The 18328-nt window shown below is 49.1% G+C and overlaps 7 protein-coding genes across 7 annotated transcripts; 4 read left to right on the top strand and 3 right to left on the bottom strand.

The window, feature by feature from the left end:
- Nucleotides 1–94: 94 nt before the first annotated feature.
- On the bottom strand, nt 95–1659 carry ERG10 (erg10, acetyl-CoA C-acetyltransferase). The gene is made up of 3 exons (XM_018278587.2): nt 1508–1659; nt 1380–1429; nt 95–1321 (listed from the first exon to the last, which is right to left on the bottom strand). The coding sequence occupies exons 1-3, from the start codon at nt 1570–1572 to the stop codon at nt 237–239; spliced, it is 1200 nt and encodes a 399-aa protein (XP_018126538.1). The 5' UTR covers nt 1573–1659; the 3' UTR covers nt 95–236.
- On the top strand, nt 1556–5263 carry VE01_09170 (uncharacterized protein). Its single transcript, XM_018278586.2, has 3 exons — nt 1556–2013; nt 2077–4366; nt 4422–5263. Exons 1-3 carry the CDS (start codon nt 1994–1996, stop codon nt 5070–5072), a joined length of 2961 nt encoding a protein of 986 aa, XP_018126533.1. The 5' UTR covers nt 1556–1993; the 3' UTR covers nt 5073–5263.
- A 56-nt stretch (nt 5264–5319) lies between these two features.
- VE01_09169 (uncharacterized protein) lies at nt 5320–7222 on the top strand (the record flags this gene model as incomplete). The annotated part of the gene is made up of 6 exons (XM_018278585.1): nt 5320–5350; nt 5575–5778; nt 5933–6254; nt 6321–6442; nt 6490–6726; nt 6798–7222. 6 exons carry the CDS (start codon nt 5320–5322, stop codon nt 7220–7222), a joined length of 1341 nt encoding a protein of 446 aa, XP_018126472.1.
- A 145-nt stretch (nt 7223–7367) lies between these two features.
- Nucleotides 7368–10806, bottom strand: VE01_09168 (uncharacterized protein). Its single transcript, XM_018278584.2, has 5 exons — nt 10676–10806; nt 10554–10609; nt 10204–10502; nt 9201–10026; nt 7368–9128 (listed from the first exon to the last, which is right to left on the bottom strand). Exons 1-5 carry the CDS (start codon nt 10711–10713, stop codon nt 7414–7416), a joined length of 2934 nt encoding a protein of 977 aa, XP_018126473.2. The 5' UTR covers nt 10714–10806; the 3' UTR covers nt 7368–7413.
- A 207-nt stretch (nt 10807–11013) lies between these two features.
- Nucleotides 11014–14538, top strand: KRE33 (killer toxin resistant protein). The gene is made up of 4 exons (XM_018278583.2): nt 11014–11107; nt 11164–11349; nt 11408–14203; nt 14256–14538. The coding sequence occupies exons 1-4, from the start codon at nt 11091–11093 to the stop codon at nt 14470–14472; spliced, it is 3216 nt and encodes a 1071-aa protein (XP_018126470.1). The 5' UTR covers nt 11014–11090; the 3' UTR covers nt 14473–14538.
- A 196-nt stretch (nt 14539–14734) lies between these two features.
- VE01_09166 (uncharacterized protein) lies at nt 14735–16222 on the bottom strand. The gene is made up of 2 exons (XM_018278582.2): nt 15612–16222; nt 14735–15563 (listed from the first exon to the last, which is right to left on the bottom strand). Exons 1-2 carry the CDS (start codon nt 16173–16175, stop codon nt 14955–14957), a joined length of 1173 nt encoding a protein of 390 aa, XP_018126471.1. The 5' UTR covers nt 16176–16222; the 3' UTR covers nt 14735–14954.
- A 120-nt stretch (nt 16223–16342) lies between these two features.
- On the top strand, nt 16343–18245 carry VE01_09165 (uncharacterized protein). Its single transcript, XM_018278581.2, has 4 exons — nt 16343–16676; nt 16728–16999; nt 17050–17176; nt 17238–18245. The coding sequence occupies exons 1-4, from the start codon at nt 16528–16530 to the stop codon at nt 17977–17979; spliced, it is 1290 nt and encodes a 429-aa protein (XP_018126498.1). The 5' UTR covers nt 16343–16527; the 3' UTR covers nt 17980–18245.
- The last annotated feature ends 83 nt before the right edge of the window (nt 18246–18328 follow it).

Raw genomic sequence — 18328 nt, 5'->3', positions numbered from 1 at the left:
CACATATGCGGCTTTTGGGGGTGCCTGGAAACAGAAGTATGTTGAGCAGCATAGCCACAATTACGCGGCCTGCGGGTTCTATGTGGTATTAACCCGGTCAAGTTGTGTTTATTAATCATTAAATTTGAATACTGCTTCTAATTGTGCGCTACTTTTGAAACATACTCAACCTCCTGACATGCATCTAGGCAAGCTTGCGCGTCGCCAACCTCTTTTTGAGTCTGACAAAGCTCCATTTAAACGAGCTCGATGACCATTGCGGATGCTCCGCCACCACCATTGCAGATGCCAACAACGCCGATCTTGCCCTTCTGCTCCTTGAGAACATGGATGAGGGTGGTGACGATTCTTGCTCCGGAGCATCCCAATGGGTGTCCAATAGCAACGGATCCACCGTTGATGTTAACCTTGGCGGCGTCGAGTCCGAGAATCTTCATGTTGGCAAGGGCGACAACAGAGAAGGCCTCGTTGATCTCATAAGCATCAACCTGGGATGCGTCGATGCCAGCGTGCTTGATGGCCTTTGGAATAGCGAGAGCTGGAGCAGTGGTGAACTTGCTTGGCTTTTGCGCTGCGTCGGCCCAGCCAAGAATCTTTGCCAGGGGCTTAAGTCCCAGCTCCTTAACCTTGGCCTCGCTCATAAGCACAAGTGCGGATGCACCATCGTTGATTGGTGCCGCGTTAGGGGCAGTGATGGTTCCGCCGTTTGGCTGGAAAGCCGGGCGCATGGCCTTCAGCTTCTCGATGTTGAGGTTCTTGACCTCGTCATCCTTGTCAACAACCACGTTTGGCTTTCCACGGCCTCCGCTAACCTCCACTGGGACAATCTCGGCCTTGAAGAGACCGGCCTCGGTGGCCTTCTGTGCCTTTTGGTAAGAGTTGATGGCATACTCGTCTTGCTGCTCGCGAGTAATGGAGTGGTCCTGCGCACACTCCTCTCCCTGCATGCCCATGTGTTCTTGCTTGCCGTATGCATCGGTCAGACCATCCTTCAACACACCGTCGACAAGGGTCTGGTTTCCGTACTTGGCACCGTTGCGGAGGACTGGGAGGTAGTGAGGAGCGTTTGACATGGACTCGGTACCACCAGCAACGACGATATCGGCGTTTCCAGTCATGATTGTCTGCGCACCAAGGATGATGGCCTTGGTTCCTGAAGCACACACCTTGTTGACGGTGGTGGCAACAGTGGCCTCTGAGAGGCCGGCACCAATGGCGCATTGCCTGGCTGGGTTCTGACCAAGGTTTGCGGACAGGACATTTCCAACGAACACCTCCTCAACATCCTCTGGCTTGATTTCTGGGACACGCTCGACAGCGGCTGTAGTTGCTATTAGCATGAAATATTATAGGAAGGTAAGACTGCATTCGTAGCGTACCCTTGATGGCAAGACTTCCGAGTTGAATTGCGCTCAAGCTCGAAAGAGATCTGTCGATACGAAGTTAGAAATAGGTTCCTCATGCACGCGGGCAGAAAATGGTTGACATTGAGGGGTTGAGAACTTACCCCAGGAATGATCCGACAGGAGTCCTGACGGCAGACACAATGTAGACTGGAGGGAATTGAGACATGACTGCAATATAATATCTGAAAGTTTACAGATTTGAGGTTGGGAGTGTAGAGTTATGGTGGAGAAGTTGGAGAAAGGGAGAGAGGGTGGGGGGATAAAGGAGGATTTATCAATTATGGTGAGGGGCAGCGACAGTCGGGGACTCAACCGGAGCGGTTTAGCTCCAGCATTTGGCGGTGTACCGTTGTATGGGTTCCTGAAATCTTGGCATCAGCCCACAATCACACCAGAAGCTCAACCCAGTGGCTCGATCACTAATCGGCCCTAGCGTCTGGGCCAGAGCTCAAAACCCCAGCGAAGGTTGAATGAGATCACGTGCGGACGACGCGACCTTTCAAGATTCGCGAACATTTTAACAAGGCAGCAAGAGGGAAGGAAGCCAGCCTCACGTTTCCTATTCTACACACTCCAATACCGCAGCCATGGACGACCTCTATGATGAGTATGTTACCTTCCAATCTAGCCCCAGCTACAAGAACAAGAATATGCGCTAACTGTCAACTAGGTTCGGTAACTTCATTGGTGAAGCAGAAGAATCAGAAGATGATTCTCAACATGGCATTGATGCTAGCGCATATGTCTACGATCAGGAATACCCCGAGGAGGAGGAGGCGCCAGAGGTTACAGGGCAGGAGTTAATGGAAATAGACGAAGATGGGCCATCCAATGCAGTCATACTACACGAAGATAAGCAATACTATCCGACTGCGCAACAGGTTTATGGCGAAGATGTCGAGACAATGGTCCAGGAAGAGGATGCGCAGCCGCTCACACAGCCAATTATTGCGCCCGTCGAGGTGAAGAAGTTCCTGCTTGAGGAGGCAGACCTACCACCAGTTCACTTCGACAGACCGTTCATGGCAGACCTTATGAACTTTCCCGACCAAGTACGAAACGTTGCTTTTGCTGGACATTTGCACCACGGAAAGACAGCGTTGATGGACATGCTCGTTCTGGAGACTCACGATATCGCAGATAGACTCGAGAACAGGGTGGGAAAGGCACGGGACGAGCAATTACGATATACGGATACTTCTATAATGGAGCGAGACCGAGGGCTTTCTATCAAGGCTGCGCCAATGAGCTTAGTTCTCCAAAACACCAAAGGCAAATCGCATCTCCTTAATATTATAGATACCCCTGGACATGTCAACTTCGTCGACGAGGTGGCAGCCTCCCTGCGACTTGTCGATGGTGTTGTCTTGGTGGTGGATGTGGTCGAGGGCGTGCAGGTCAATACGGAGCAGATTATCAAGTACGCCGTACTAGAGGGTCTGCCTCTTGTATTGGTTGTGAATAAGCTAGATCGACTGATCTTGGAGCTGAAGCTTCCCCCTACGGACGCCTACTTCAAGCTGAAGCATGTTATCGAAGAAGTTAATACGGCCATTGAGAACGCTTTACCGGGCCAGGGCGAAACGAGAAGACTGAGCCCCGAGAAAGGAAATGTCCTGTTTGCCTGCAGTGGCATGCAATGGTGCTTCACTTTACAATCCTTTGCGAGGATGTATGCAGACACATATCCAGGAGTTAGCGCCACAGAATTTGCGCGCCGGTTATGGGGCGATGTATTCTTCAACCCAACGAAGAGATCTTTCACAAGGAAAGGGGTCGAGGAGCGTTCAAAGCGGTCGTTTGTTAACTTCATTCTGGAGCCCATTTACAAGCTCTATTCACATACTATCAGTGAGAGCCCAGAGGATCTCAAGGAAACACTGGCTACACTGAACATACACTTGAAGCCGTCACAATACAAGGCGGACGCGAAAGTTTTATTAAATTTGGTCTGTGCACAGTTCTTTGGGCCGGCTAATGGCTTCGTCGATATGGTTGTTGAACATATTCCATCCCCCGTGGAGGGCGCACAAAAGAAGCTCCAGCAATATTACACGGGTCCGTTAGACACAAAGGTGGCAGAGTCAATGGCAAAGTGCGACCAAGACGGTCCATTAGTGGTCCAGATCTCCAAGTTATTCAACACTAGTGACGCTTCAGGCTTCAATGCTTTTGGAAGAGTACTGAGTGGAACTGCTAAGCCTGGACAGCAGGTTCGGGTTCTTGGAGAGGGCTACTCTGTGCATGACGAAGAAGATATGGCGATTGCCACTATATCTGATGTGTGGATTGCTGAGACCAGGTACAATATTCCCACAGATGGTATTCCGGCGGGTAATTGGTGCCTTTTGGGCGGGGTCGATAATTCGATTGTGAAGTCCTCAACGTTGGTGCCGCTCAAGCTTGAAGACGACGAAGAGGCGTACATTTTCAAGCCAATCAAGCAGCTTACAGAGTCTGTTTTCAAGGTCGCCGTTGAGCCAATTAACCCGTCGGAGCTTCCAAAGATGCTTGACGGATTAAGGAAGATCAATAAAAGCTATCCTCTGATTACAACTAAAGTTGAAGAATCAGGAGAGCATGTCATTCTTGGCACGGGAGAGCTTTATATGGATTGCGTCTTGTACGATCTCCGTCGTCTCTACGCTGAAATGGAAATCAAGGTTTCAGATCCGGTCACGAGGTTCTGTGAGACGGTTGTTGAGACGTCGGCGATCAAGTGCTACGCGCTATCGCCAAACAAGAAGGTCAAAATAACGATGGTTGCTGAACCCCTTGACTCAGGAATCGCAGAGGACATTGAGAGCGGGAAAGTCAGCATCAGAGACCCAGTCAGGAAGACTGGTAAATTCTTCGAGGAGAACTACGGCTGGGACTTGTTAGCATCGCGCAGCATCTGGGCCTTCGGTCCAGATGATATCGGCCCAAATATCCTACAGGATGATACTCTCCCCTCTGAAGTAAGTTTTTACCCCAACTAGATATCAACGTGCATGATAACTAATATTTGCGCAGGTTGACAAGAAATTACTTGCCACTGTCCGCGATACTATCCGTCAAGGCTTCAGCTGGGGTACCAGAGAAGGGCCTCTGTGCGAGGAGCCAATCCGCAACACGAAATTTAAAATCACCGATGCAACTCTCGCTGCTTCACCAATCTTCCGTGGTGGCGGTCAAATAATCCCTACTTCTCGCCGTGCAGTTTACTCTTCTTTCCTTATGGCATCGCCACGCCTAATGGAGCCTGTGTATAGTGTTGCTATGACGGGACCTGCGGACTCTGTCTCGGCATTGTACACTGTTCTTGCAAGGCGACGTGGTCATGTCCTCAGCGATGGCCCAATTGCCGGAACTCCACTCTACAGGTGCCAGGGTTTAATACCTGTCATTGACTCGTTCGGATTCGAGACAGATTTGAGGATTCACACACAGGGTCAGGCGGCCGTCAGTCTTGTCTTTGAGCGCTGGAGTATTGTGCCTGGTGATCCTCTGGATAGGGAAGTGACGCTCCGACCCCTAGAGCCGGCGAGCGTGCAAGGAACGGCGCGAGACTTTGTACTCAAGACGAGGAGGAGAAAGGGATTGAGCGAGGATGTTAGCGTGGCCAAATTCCTCGAGCCGGAGCTATTCTCCAGCTTAAAGGAGAGCGGGCTTTTGGACGGCTGATAAGGCGGTTGGCTATAAAAGGGAAATCGGCGTTGCGAGCGGTCATTATAGGGCGTTGTGAGGCTGTAATATATGTATGTGGCGGACTTTATTATGAGTACATGTCCTCAAATATCTAAGCCAAAGGGGCTTGTTATTGTAGCCAAGATACAGATGAAATAAACTAATACCATTTCATCATTATTTGCACCTGATTTCATATTATTTGCGAGCCAAATCTAAGTGTCTAATATTCGAATACATCAACATGGCCACCAGAACACGATGTGTTACTTTCAGTAAATATCACCATAACTCTCTTCATCCGACTACTTAAATAGGAGAGCTAGAAGTCGTTATAACCAATTAACCACGTTTTGTTGTTGTCAGTCTGTGTCAGATTCATGACGTGTAGACTTAGCTTCTATCTCAACTCTGACGTCGATTCTCACAACATGACAACCACGACGTGGAAACCCCAACCGGCTTGGTCGTAATTAATATTAAACAATTATTCAATTAGAAATCGAGAATTGGAATTTCAACCAAGTAATAATCGCAGCATCACAGGCTGCTTTCAAGGTGGAGCAAGCCGTTGGGCACGATGGCAGCGCCACCACGCAACAGGATGTGAGCAACCCAGCACTAGATAGATCAAAATACGCCGATCCGAGCGGCGAGAAGATGAAAGCTTTGATATGGATGGGAAAGAACCATGTGGAAGTTCGTAAGTTGCACAATGCTTTTTTTAATTTCAGCCGGAATAAATGTGGTGCGGATTTATCACTTCAAGATATATTTGGACTGTGCCATCCACCATTCCCGACGGATACTCAATTATTTCCATCTGTGTACAAAACTCCAACTAATACACAACACAGAAGAAGTTCCAAAACCACATGTAGTGGAACCTAGAGACGTTGTCTTGCGCGTTACTGGTTCTACTATCTGTGGTTCCGACTTGCATCTCCTGCACGGGACCATTTTGGAGCTGCAGAAAGGCGACATCCTGGGCCACGAGTTCTGCGGCATCGTGGAGTCTGTCGGCCCGCAAGTCAAGAATGTCAAGCCTGGCCAGCGTGTGGTGGCCAGCTTCCAGATTGCATGCGGGGAATGCGGACCTTGCAAGAAGAAGCAGAGTAGCCAGTGTGAGAAGACGAATGAAAATTCGCTGGCAGCTGCTATGTATGGGACTCAGACTGCGTGGGTTATTAGCCCCGTCGAATCCTAAGGTTATTGGAGAAGACAAGGCTGATTGTCCTGATATAGTGGCCTTTTTGGATACTCTCACTTCACGGGTGGCTTTGCAGGCGGACAGGCAGAATACGTCCGTGTTCCGTTCGGGGACGTCAACCTCCTGAAACTACCAGATAGTGTCCCAGACGAGAAAGGTGCGTTTAAAACTTCCTTCTTAAAAGTCTGCCACTAACATGCGAAGGCCTCTACCTCTCCGATGTCATCTGCACAGCTTGGAATGCCATCGTAGACACTGGCGTCGAAAAGGGCGACGTCGTTGCTATTTGGGGAGCAGGTCCTATCGGCCAGATGGCTGCCGATTTCAGTCTTCACAACGGTGCTGCCCGCGTTATTCTCATAGACAACAACTGGCGCCTCGCCTACGCGAAGTCCAAGTGCCTCCGGGTCGAAACGCTAAACTACACCGCACTCAAGCGTGGTACGACAGTGACCTCTAAGCTGCGGGAGATGGTTCCTGGCGGCCGGATGTGTGCATTGAGTGCGCGGCAGGAGAGTACGCGAAGGGCTGGGCGCATTACTTTGAGTTGATGCTGGGAATGGAGACGGATACATCTGAGCTCGTGAACGAGATGCTAACGTCGGTGAAATCATATGGGCGCTGCGGTATCACGGGTGTATACACAGGCTTCACGAACCACTTTAACATCGGGGCGCTTATGGAGCGCGGGATTAGGTTGATTGGAAATGGACAGGCGCCTGTGCATATGTATTGGGAGAAGTTGCTGGGGATGGTTGAGAAGGGGGAGATTGACCCATTGAAGATGGTGACGCATCGGGTCTCCTTGGATGAGATGGACACGGTGTATATGAAGTTTGACAAGAAGGAGGATGGGATGCAGAAGGTGTTTGTGCAGACCAAATTTAGTGCCCCGCCTGCGAAGGGGAGCCCTGTGTTGACGACGTGGAAAGAGTAGAGGACAGTTGTAAATAGCGGGAAGAGTTAATTAATAAAAGAGTATAAATCACGAATACTGCAGTGCCTCTAATGCTATAGTGAACGTATGGGTAACGTGTAACTCATAGTAGAATGGTTGTTTTGTTCCAAATTTCATGTAAGCATTTAATATACACCAAATATATTCTATAAATATTTAACTCCAAATTCTTATTCCTTTAGAACAAACCCAACCTCATCCCGGTAGTCATCAACAATCCTCCCCCATTCAAGCAGTAGCCTGAAGAGATATACTTCTGCATCGGCCTCTCTAACCATACTCTCTGCCCTCGCTTTCCCTTGCTCGGCAATCAACTTTGCTTCCCTCACTTGGGCGTCCATACTGACCTGCTCCCCTTTCACCGTCCCAGAAAGCCCCATAAAATATGCCATCGTACTGTGCAGGCCCTGCCAGCGCATGTCGAGTGGTATATAATGTATCCAAGGCGTAAGACGTTTTTCGTACCAACTCTTGAAGATCCCAGACCGTACGGCAACTGAGCCAGAGACAACGTTCTTTAAAAACTCTTTTGGCTCAGAGACATCGGTCGTGAGTATGTATCGACTGGAATACCTATCTTCGTCGCTATCACTAAGCGTCGCATTGGTACCAAAATGTTTGCGCTGTTCCTGGCACTCTTCTTCCCGGTGACAGTTCTTCTCTGGAACTCCGGTAAAACCAGCGTCGACTTGTATTTGGTCAGAGATCGCCGCCAGTCTGACATACCCGTACTCATGTTTTTTGCCCTCAGTGTCAAAAGGTACTAGAATCGGGATCTTATAGTTGGACGGCGCTTGGTGGGCTAGTGTAACGAGGCGCTGCTCGCTGACCCCTTGCCAACTATGCGCTCCTAACCCAGACGGCGGAGCCTCGCCGCGCCAATATAGCACATCCCGCAGTTCGGCGAAAGGTTTTTGACCTGGGACGGAAAGTGAGAGATCTGGGTTAGAGGCTGGGCCAGAGGGAACATATGTCCCTGGAAGCGGAAATAGAATATCGTTGTACCCTTCAATTTTCCGCGAGCTGAATATGGGTATGAGTTTGTCGGCAGGGTAGCCCGTGTTAGGAACTGTGGCTGGCGAGGAAAGAAAGGAGGAAACCGTGCGAAGGTCAGACTGCAAGCAAGGGTCGAGTGAGTGAGATATATCGCGTATAAATTGTCCGGCGGAATAAGATGCGAAGCATGAGGTACAGAGGGTACGAGATGAGTGCGGATGTGAGCGCGCGGGCGAGTTCGAGGAGCACGTGGGTGCCATATAAGCGTCCCATCGAGAAATATGTCTAGCCATTGGCGGGACTGGTAGTCCGCTTTCAACGGCCGTCAAAGGGCCCCATTTTGATAGGGTGGCCCATGTAGTGATAATTGTCTCCCTTTCTTCAATATGCTCAGATCGATGCCCAGCAGATTCGAGCTTTGCTAGAGAAGAACGAGGCAATGCAATCTGTGGCGACGGGCTGGGGTTTAGGACAATTTGCATTTGAGGGAGCCAAGTAGCAAAAGATTTGATCATGTTGATGATAGGATCGTCCAGGTGCGAGTATTCCTCCGAAACGTGCACTGTGTTCACTTTCCCCATATCGATTTGGATGCTGATAAAGCTACTATTTTTGCGCTTAATGGTAGACTGTTTTCTAATCAAAGCAGGCTTCACACCCCAGAATGGGAGAAGGTCTTCATAGATCTGGTCGTAGTCGTCAATGGTGGTGCAATTCCGATCTTTAGCATACTCAAACCATTTATCAAAGTTTGGAGGTGGAAGTCGATGGTATCGAGATTTGTACTCGTCAACGGCCGCTGTGAGATTTTTGCTCGAAGAGGCTTGTTTGGACCAGGCATTAGCATTAACTTGGCCTTGGTACACAAGCAGGCGGACAGGGTGGAAGCCTATCGGATGTGTTAGCTAAGGTATTAATGATCGACGCGAAGCCAAAATGCCGCAAGCTTTCGTGGACTTACCAGCCTTATTACTTCGCCAAATAAAGACTGTTTCCGTGTAGATAAACGCTACAGCCAGTAGGATATAAAAAATAGCATGAACTCGGTTCAAGATATTCTGGGGTTGTTTGGCAGCCTCCCCGTATTTATATATTATAATAAAACTCATGTATCCAAAAACAAGTGAGGCAACCCCTAGAATCCTGGAAGTATCTGACTGCGGCGGAAACGGGCGCTTCTCGGACCAAGCATTAGCCACTAATGGGGCCATGACTGTCGTGAAAACAATGGTCATGACAACTGCGAAAGGCCTTAGGTCCGAATTGAGATAGGCGACACAGAATATAAGTGCTGTAAGTGCCATTCCATCGATGAAAATGCTGTATTTAAATGATGATGGCGTAGAAAGTATTGCCGTGATTTGAAAGGGGTGAACAATTAGATATAAAAACGCTGCGGCTGAGAGTAAAGCAGCAGATGCCATCATGATATATCCAAGCATACTTGTTCTCCGTTTGTCGTCATTGCAGCCAGCCAACAACTGCGACAATACGACAATGATAATGCAATCTAAACCAATACCCACAACTTGGAGACAAATAGTGTAGCTGCGCTGATTCAATGCTTGGGAACATACAAAAGCAGACGGTAATCGCGAAGAGGTGAGATATATTCCCAGAGTTAACAGGATCGTAGGAACGATGTAGCGGACCCGTGACCATCTTATTGTATCGAATAGGTCCTCTAACGCGCTGTTTGATATAGAATCTCTTATATCATCCGCATTATAATTCGGCGGACTAGTGACGAAATCATATATGGCGAATATAATAGGGAGAGATATAACCTGCTGAAATTAGTAAATGTATCAAAATACATATTGCTAACCTTTATGTTTATGAGGTATTGGCTACTCCGAATTGAAAATAAGAAGACAAGGCCATTCTGGAATAATGTGCAGAAAAGAGCTCCCAGTCAAGAAAATATTGAATAAGGGACAAGAACGATTGGAATGCGTGCATACCTCAAGATCCCTTGCTGAGCATTGAGCTGCTTCGGATATTTTTCTCAACGTCCCCACACGGATAACAGTACAGAAAACAAGAAGGCTGAAGACTAGTCTCCGCCTTTGGGGAGTGAGTTGTGCTGGGGCAATAGCAATTCGAGCTGGCGTAGCTGATATGCCGCCGCCATGACTCCTATACTCTCTACCAGCTCCTCCACGTCCTCTCCCTAAACGGGTAGGAATATTGGTTCTACTAATTGCCAGTAGGACAATGCCAGCAATGAAAAAAGCAGTGATAGCGGCATGAACGGGATGAACTAGCAACCGATTAGTAGCTGCCCGCGGCATTATTGGATTGTCGTACGCACTGAAAGAAGGATGCTCTTGCCACGTGATAGGCAGCCATGTGATAATTATACAAAAACTGTATACTGTGTTAACTTGAGGCCGAGAAAGGGAGTGACCGGACACGACGGATATCGGTACGTACCATAGTCCAATGGCTCCCATAAAGGGGCCATTTGCCATTGCGAAAGCCAAAAAAAATACAACTATACAAACGGACTAGTATGTCCAATTCATCGCGTTATCCCAGCAAAGTATGGGGGGAGGGGTGCTATATAAGCTTTCAGGGGCGTTGAGTTCCAGGATGGACTTGGTCATCCTTCGTATCTGGTCACGTGAAAATCTCTTTGGATTTCTGTTAATCCGGGGTAGGATAAGCTAGGCCGAATATAGCATGGTCGTGTTGTATCCCTGCAAAAAAGTTCTCGAGGGACGACTTTATCGCAAGGCTCGTCTAGCTTAATCATTTCGCAGCCTTTCGAACTCTCTGTTTCCAGTCGCTTCAACCCAGGTTCATATTGCCCTCCACAGGCAATTAGAGCACTGATAACGTCGAAGATATGGTTCGCAAAGCAGTGTATGTCCCAAGCTTCTCCTGTATGCAAAAAATATGCTCAACTGACACTTTCAAAGGGATTCGCGCATCCCCGCGCTCATTCGCAATGGAGTCCAAGAAAAGAAGAGAAGCTTTATCGTCGTCGTTGGCGACCGGTCCAAGGATGTCATCGTCCATCTTCACTATATTATGTCAAGTATGGATGTAAAGCAGAACAAGTCGGTGTTGTGGGCATACAAGAACAAGCTGTTGGGCTTCACCAGGTTAGCACACCCAATTTTTGCGGCAAGCGCGAGTCGGAATTGACCTTTAGATTTGCAGTCATCGGAAGAAGCGCGAGCTGAAGATTAAGAAAGATATTAAACGAGGAATCCGCGAAGCCAATAACGAAGACCCGTTTGAACTTTTTGTATCATTACACGACATCCGCTATGTTTACTATAAAGAGACGGAGAAGATCCTGGGAAACACCTACGGCATGTGCATCTTGCAGGATTTCGAAGCGATTACCCCCAATCTCCTCGCTAGAACAATCGAGACTGTGGAAGGTGGCGGACTTGTGGTGCTATTATTGAAGGGAATGAGCAGTTTGAAGCAGCTGTACACGCTGTCGATGGACGTCCATTCGAGATACCGGACAGAGGCCCACGACGATGTTACCGCACGATTTAACGAGAGATTTATCCTGTCCCTGGGAAGCTGCGAGTCGTGTCTGGTTATCGATGACGAACTCAACGTGCTTCCCATTTCGGGAGGCAAAAACGTGAAGGCGCTACCACCGCCAGACCTTGATGAGCCCAAAACCGAGAAGCAGAAAGAACTTGACACCATGAAAGATACACTACAAGACACTCAACCCGTAGGATCGTTGATAACCTTGGCTAAGACCGTGGACCAAGCCAAGGCTCTCTTGACCTTCGTGGATGCTATTGCAGAGAAGACATTGAAGAGCACAGTCACATTGACGGCGGCTAGAGGTCGTGGTAAATCGGCAGCACTAGGTGTTGCGGTGGCGGCTGCCGTTGCACATGGTTACAGCAACATTTTCATCACTTCTCCAAGCCCAGAGAATTTGAAGACGCTCTTCGAGTTCATCTTCAAAGGATTCGACTCATTGGGTTATATGGACCATGTCGACTACTCCATCATTCAGTCTACAAACCCTGATTTCAACAAAGCTATTGTCCGTGTTAACGTACATCGCCAGCATCGCCAAACTATCCAATATATCAGACCCCAGGATGCACATGTTTTAGGCCAGGCCGAGTTACTTGTTATCGATGAGGCAGCAGCTATCCCTCTGCCCCTTGTCAGAAAACTCATGGGCCCTTATCTGGTCTTCATGGCATCAACAATTAACGGTTACGAGGGAACTGGACGTTCGCTATCTTTGAAACTGATTAAGCAGCTCCGTGAGCAATCGCGTGGAACTACTAAATCTACAGGAGAGGACGCAGAGATGGATCGAACAAGCGGCAAGGCCATTAAATCCGACAACAGCTTCACAGGCGGCCGTTCACTACGTGAAATCACTTTGTCAGAGCCCATTCGTTATACCCAGGGCGACCTAGTTGAGAAGTGGCTCAACAACCTCCTCTGTCTCGATGCTACCCTCCCTCGCTCAAAACTTAACACCCAAGGCTGCCCTCACCCATCCCAGTGCCAACTCCTCAACGTCAACCGCGACACTCTTTTCTCCTTCCACCCCGTCTCCGAAAAGTTCCTGCAACAAATGATCGCTCTATACGTCGCTTCACATTACAAAAACTCCCCAGATGACCTTCAGCTCATGTCCGATGCACCAGCTCACCAGCTGTTCGTCCTTGTCCCTCCTGTGTCTGAAGATAGCGCTCGTCTTCCGGAACCCCTCGTCGTCATACAAATAGCCCTTGAAGGTCAGATTTCCAAGCAATCGGTGCTGAACTCTCTTGCTCGTGGACAGCGCGCCGCAGGTGATCTCATCCCTTGGCTGGTATCTCAGCAATTCCAGGACGAAGACTTCGCTGGCCTTTCTGGAGCTCGCATTGTGAGGATTGCTACCAACCCAGACTATATTGGAATGGGCTATGGTGCGCGGGCCATTGAGCTTCTCAACGACTTCTACGAAGGAAAGTTTGCAAATCTCTCCGAGGACGCCGCTCCGCTATCAGCTGAGCAGTCTATTACCCGTGTCACAGATGAGGAGCTTGCCAATGCTACCTTACTGGACGACGATATCAAGGTTAGGGACATCCGCAAAATGCCTCCGCTATTCAGCAAGCTCACAGAGCGCCAACCCGACAACCTCGATTATATCGGCGTGTCCTATGGTCTCACACAACCCCTGCACAAGTTCTGGAAACGTTCGCAGTTTGTTCCCGTATACCTCCGCCAAACAGCGAATGATTTGACTGGCGAACATACCTGTGTTATGCTGCGTCCATTGCAGAATGGGGACGACAAGGCTTGGCTGGGAGCTTTTGCTAGAGATTATCACAAGCGCTTCCTGTCTCTACTTTCGTATCAGTTCCGAGACTTCGCCTCTATCACTGCGCTCAGCATCGACGAATCAGCTCGTGGAGGCTTCAAATTGGACCCAGAGCATGAGGCCAAGGCACTTGTTAAGACGGAACTCGACGGTCTTCTCTCTCCGTTCGACCTGAAGCGCTTGGAGTCATATGCGAACAACATGCTCGATTACCATGTTGTATTGGACTTGATCCCAACCCTCGCGGCGCTGTATTTCACTGGCCGCCTCCCTGTGCTGAAGCTTACTGGCGTCCAAGCTGCGATTCTTTTGGCTGTCGGTCTGCAACGCAAAGACTTGACTGCTGTTGAGAGCGAGCTTAACCTGCCAAGTAGCCAGCTGTTGGCCATGTTCATCAAGATCATGCGAAAGTTGTCGAGTCACTTTGGAAGCCTAGTGACTGGAGCCATTGACGCCGAGCTACCAAAGCAGGAGACGCTTGGTGTAAGCCGTGCGGATGCAAGTGCCGCACACGATGATGAGATCATTGACGAGAGATTTGTGGCTCTTGAGACAAACCTGGAAGATGAGTTGGAGGAGGGCGGTGACGAGGCTATGAAGGCACTGCGGGAAAAGCAGAGGGAGCTTATTGATGCGCTACCATTGGACCAGTAAGTCTCTTTCCACATTGACAAGTTATAACTTAAACTAACGCAATTATAGATATGAGATCGCATCTGAAGCACCGGGGTGGGCACATGCCGAGCAGGAAGTCCTTAAGGCTACAAAGAAGGGAGCGAAGCCATCGGCTATCAGCGTAAAGACCCTTAAGTCAAAGAGGAAGGCGGGCGAGAGCGCGGCAGAGATTTACGAGGAGGAGATGGGAGAAAAGAAGAAGGACCGGGGCAATAAGAAGGCTAAGACTGGGAAGAAGTACTGAGGGTGATAAAATGGGGTGTGATTAGGCGTTGGCGTGGGTAGAATGTAGATATACGATATATGAAGGGTATATTATCTTTGATACTTCAATCGGAGCCGTGAAATATTACTGCAACAACCAAACTTCGCTGCCCTGTATAGTAGATATCCGTGACTCGAGGATTTGGAAAGCGGCAATATGGGCGAAAGATATGTTGTGGCAGAATTGCGGGCTGCCAATAAAACTTTCAACGTCATTCACCTGCATCGCTGGGATAGTGCATACAAAGTAAATCATTTCAAACCTCACAGAAAACAATGAGTATTATAACAGACTCCGCATCGTCTTCCTAATATCCTTCAAAGCCGTGCAGTGCACTTAATCGCTATGTATACATGATTCTACATCAAAACGCCAACCCGAGCCCTGGCTTTGAGCTAAAACAAAACGTAGAAAGCAGTGATTCCGGTTTCACGTCATCCAGCCGTTTACCTTCCCACCGTCTACCTTGTCTTCGCCGCAACTCCAGCCCCAATGACACCCGGCAACTTCTCGGACCCAATGCTGAACATCATCCCAATGGCGTAGCTTACAATCCCAATCAGGAGAGCGCTGAAGCCGGCGATGATCCAGAACTGCGCACTAATGTCCTGTTTCTGACACGCAGCCCCTCCCCAGTGGCCCTTCCTCGTTTTGTCGGTTGGGTCTGGGCCATAGCATTTGCAGGCAAAGCAGCTGGCGCCTGACGCTCCTTTGGCGGGGCCGAACTTACGGAAGCACTTCCCGTGCCCTGAACAGTTTTGTGTCGATGTGGTGCAAGACTCCAGTGTGTTGTAGCAGAGCGGCGGGAGACGACCGATGGGGGTAGAAGTAGGTTGAGGGCCAGAAAGAGTGGAGGAGGACGAGGAAGAGACGACGTCCGACATTGGCTGTTCTTGTTCTCGTTTCCGAAGATCGGAGTCAGAACCCGGAAGCGAATACGATCCCCAAGGCTGCTTCTTGAAGCGGTTGGTCTGTCCTGGTGTCATCAGAAGGAAAGTGGCTTCGAGGTCTCCTTTTTCGATTGCACTGAAAAGAGAGTCTTGGCTCCTGACGAAAGTGTCGAAGTCGGACTGGAAGTTGTTAGTGGTGATTGTGAGAGGTAGACAGAATTTACTTACACTATCCTCGGTGAACTTGTGCATGATGTGGCTATTCTTGTTGTGCCAGCATTCGGAGGCAGACACATCGATGGCCTTGGTAAGAGTGCATTGCTCATTAGGAAGCTCTCGCGGGGAAATCTGCTGTTGGATGTCTCGAACGAGAGTGCCAACGGACTCACGGCCTGGACTTCCTACCATCACAAATGATGGCTCCGTCCGACCCTTTTCACTCCATTTGGCCTTGAGGGCCTTGCTTCCCTCAAGAGAGACGTCCAAGAACACCACCAGGTGCCTAGGGGAGGTTGTCCCCGCAACATCCTCATCGAAGAGTTTAGGGTGCTGCCCGCCAAACGTGTTGATGAGTTTCAGCTCCTTTTCACTCCTGTCTCCGGCACCTAAGCTATGGTATTGTGTGACATCGAGTTGTTGCGCCAGGACAACCCTGACTTGCTCTGGAGTAAGGGAAACGGATCCGGCATCCAGTTCCTTCGATGCTGTGAATACAAAGCCGTCGATGCGTGAGGAAGTAGCATGCGCTACTCCAGCAATTGCCGGCAGTAGCAAGCCAAATGAGAGCCTCATAATTGCTGTATGAGGCCTTTCGTACGGATGGAGGCACTTAACTGTCGTCTACCTTGCGAGTCGCGATAGCGTCGACGAGCTGTAGCTCATTGGGCGCGGTTGCGCTAAACCGAATACAGAAATATTGCCATAATTTACCGCCCTCCGGGGCTCAACTTTGTAGGCGTCCTCGGCCACGGCGCCGATCAGAATCACCAAGACGATATGCGCCTGGCGTTATTGCAACTGAAAGATTGCATATGTCAAGACGATTAGATTTCGGATGAGACTTGCAGCTTCCAACGCCTAAAACAACACCTCGTTATAAGATAAACGCCCTACAAGGCTTGCTAGCCCCCCGAAGGGGCCCCTGATGGCCCAAATGTTCAGGGCATTTCGTGCCACATCAAGCCTTTTCAGGCTGAACCGCCTGCCTTTATCGGTTCACGCGCGAGTACGACGGGATGGTGGCAATGCATTAGTTCAAGGGGTGCGCCTCAAGAAAGCGCCTAAGAGCAGGAGGTAATTGCCGGCCCCGCCACAATCTGTCGTTCGTAAACTGATCGCCTGTAGATATATCCTCGGTTCAGCAATAGGAATACTTATGATGTATAATATCTTCACCAAAGTAGCTTTTGCACCGCTCGATAAACTGGCAGATGAATTCGAGAAGGAAGGGACCATATCGGACAGCGAAACGCCGGAAGAGCTGGAAGATGCGCTTTTCATACCATTCCCAGGCACAATCAAGCAAATTCCTCAAAGCCCGTATCGAGGCAGCGACCCGGAATGGCAAGAGTATATAAAGTTCAGTAAAGATCTTGAGCTTATTAAGAAAGTTAGAAGTAAGGATTATCATCTGTTTAATGAAGGCTTGCTAACTGACTGTGAACAGTTGAACTTGCTGAGATCACTAGACGATCGGTTGAAAACGCAAAAGGGGGCAAAGGTGCTCGAATACTGAAACACTGGCTGGACGTCATCTACCCTTCCGGCCCTCCACCAGCTTTCGTGCATTCAGGGTACGTTATACAACCCCTCCTCTGCCTCTCCACACATTACTGACATTTATCTGGCTTGCAGCATTGAAATTACGGACGATTTCGTTTCCTGGACCACCGTTCCCATCGATCAAGAAACTGTTTTGCGACTCCACCAAGCTTTATTCCCTGTTGCTGTAGCAAAAGCTAGTTGGAAGTTTGTGCAAGTTCTCTTCAGCCAAGATCCAGAAGAGAAAACACGCAGCATAATGCGTGCCCATTATAGGCTTCCTGATCCTGCCGAGGTTAAGAAGACATATCCTGCTCTAGCCTCAAGCGACAAAAAGGTAACCGAAGAAAAGGTTCGACAAGCCAGAGTTACAGGCGGGGTCGGCGTTACGACACAGGCCGGCAATTTTAACAATTCCACGGCACAACAGACCCAGGAGTCAGCTAACAAGCAACCGGGCGACATTGGCGAAAAGGCCCTACAAACCCAATCGAATGCCGCATCAGCAGCTAAAAACGGGAACCAGAACGCCAGTGACCCACCAGAGCACAGGACAATCAGAGATAGTCATATGTATAAGATGATGACCAAACGCTGTAGTCACGCCCTTTTTACTTTCAGATTCACCAATACCGCCAATTGGAAGCAAGTGAAAGTTATACCTAGGGGCAGCATCGTAGTTACCGGGTGGGTAGAGATAGAAACGCAACTTGACTTTGTTACTTTGGAAGTTATTGGAGTATGGGACCCCAAGACGAAGACATATGATGCTAGGAACTGCCAGTTGGGAGTGCGTAGGACAAGAAGAAAGAAACAGAGTCCGCGACCTTTTTAAGATAGGATAGTCTTGGCAAAGAGGGATGAATATGGAGGAGCGAGGGGTTCGAATTTGCGAATGGGAAGGCATGGGATGGGCATTCGAGGCGTTCAGCGGCATTTGCACGGCGCTTTGATAATGGGCGATTGTTCAGGAGTCGGCAATTAATATATATTGCCGGCGGGCTACCGAAGGGAGGGAGACCACTACTGATGGGCGATTACTCGACAAGGTAGACAAATAGACCATTGTATTATAAAATATCATTATAAAAATATGGAAGTCCAATAATTGCTTTGTTGCTGTAGTATTCTCTCATAATGCTGGAGTTCCCCATCGATAAATACAAGGGGTTGGACCCGTACAT

Source organism: Pseudogymnoascus verrucosus (genome assembly GCF_001662655.1).
Source record: "Pseudogymnoascus verrucosus strain UAMH 10579 unplaced genomic scaffold scaffold_57, whole genome shotgun sequence".
In the NCBI taxonomy this organism is placed as follows: domain Eukaryota; kingdom Fungi; phylum Ascomycota; class Leotiomycetes; order Thelebolales; family Thelebolaceae; genus Pseudogymnoascus; species Pseudogymnoascus verrucosus.
This window is presented reverse-complemented; position numbering and strand designations above follow the sequence as displayed.

Excerpts from the sequence above, each read along its gene's own strand:
- ERG10 (XM_018278587.2), bottom strand. The coding sequence starts at position 1,572 with ATGTCTCAATTCCCTCCAGTCTACATTGTGTCTGCCGTCAGGACTCCT. Across the intron at positions 1,430-1,507 it reads CCTGTCGGATCATTCCTGGG|ATCTCTTTCGAGCTTGAGCG; the intron begins GTAAGTTCTCAA and ends TCGTATCGACAG. Across the intron at positions 1,322-1,379 it reads CGGAAGTCTTGCCATCAAGG|CCGCTGTCGAGCGTGTCCCA; the intron begins GTACGCTACGAA and ends TAGCAACTACAG.
- VE01_09170 (XM_018278586.2), top strand. The coding sequence starts at position 1,994 with ATGGACGACCTCTATGATGA. Across the intron at positions 2,014-2,076 it reads ATGGACGACCTCTATGATGA|GTTCGGTAACTTCATTGGTG; the intron begins GTATGTTACCTT and ends ACTGTCAACTAG. Across the intron at positions 4,367-4,421 it reads ATGATACTCTCCCCTCTGAA|GTTGACAAGAAATTACTTGC; the intron begins GTAAGTTTTTAC and ends ATATTTGCGCAG.
- VE01_09168 (XM_018278584.2), bottom strand. The coding sequence starts at position 10,713 with ATGGCAAATGGCCCCTTTATGGGAGCCATTGGACTATG. Across the intron at positions 10,503-10,553 it reads GCAAGAGCATCCTTCTTTCA|TTCATCCCGTTCATGCCGCT; the intron begins GTGCGTACGACA and ends ATCGGTTGCTAG. Across the intron at positions 9,129-9,200 it reads TTGGCGAAGTAATAAGGCTG|GCTTCCACCCTGTCCGCCTG; the intron begins GTAAGTCCACGA and ends CACATCCGATAG.
- KRE33 (XM_018278583.2), top strand. Across the intron at positions 11,350-11,407 it reads AAGCTGTTGGGCTTCACCAG|TCATCGGAAGAAGCGCGAGC; the intron begins GTTAGCACACCC and ends TTAGATTTGCAG. Across the intron at positions 14,204-14,255 it reads GATGCGCTACCATTGGACCA|ATATGAGATCGCATCTGAAG; the intron begins GTAAGTCTCTTT and ends ACGCAATTATAG.
- VE01_09166 (XM_018278582.2), bottom strand. The coding sequence starts at position 16,175 with ATGAGGCTCTCATTTGGCTTGCTACTGCCGGCAATTGCTGGAGTAGCG. Across the intron at positions 15,564-15,611 it reads ACAAGTTCACCGAGGATAGT|TCCGACTTCGACACTTTCGT; the intron begins GTAAGTAAATTC and ends AACAACTTCCAG.
- VE01_09165 (XM_018278581.2), top strand. The coding sequence starts at position 16,528 with ATGGCCCAAATGTTCAGGGCATTTCGTGCCACATCAAGCCTTTTCAGG. Across the intron at positions 16,677-16,727 it reads AAAGCGCCTAAGAGCAGGAG|ATATATCCTCGGTTCAGCAA; the intron begins GTAATTGCCGGC and ends GATCGCCTGTAG. Across the intron at positions 17,177-17,237 it reads CCAGCTTTCGTGCATTCAGG|CATTGAAATTACGGACGATT; the intron begins GTACGTTATACA and ends TCTGGCTTGCAG.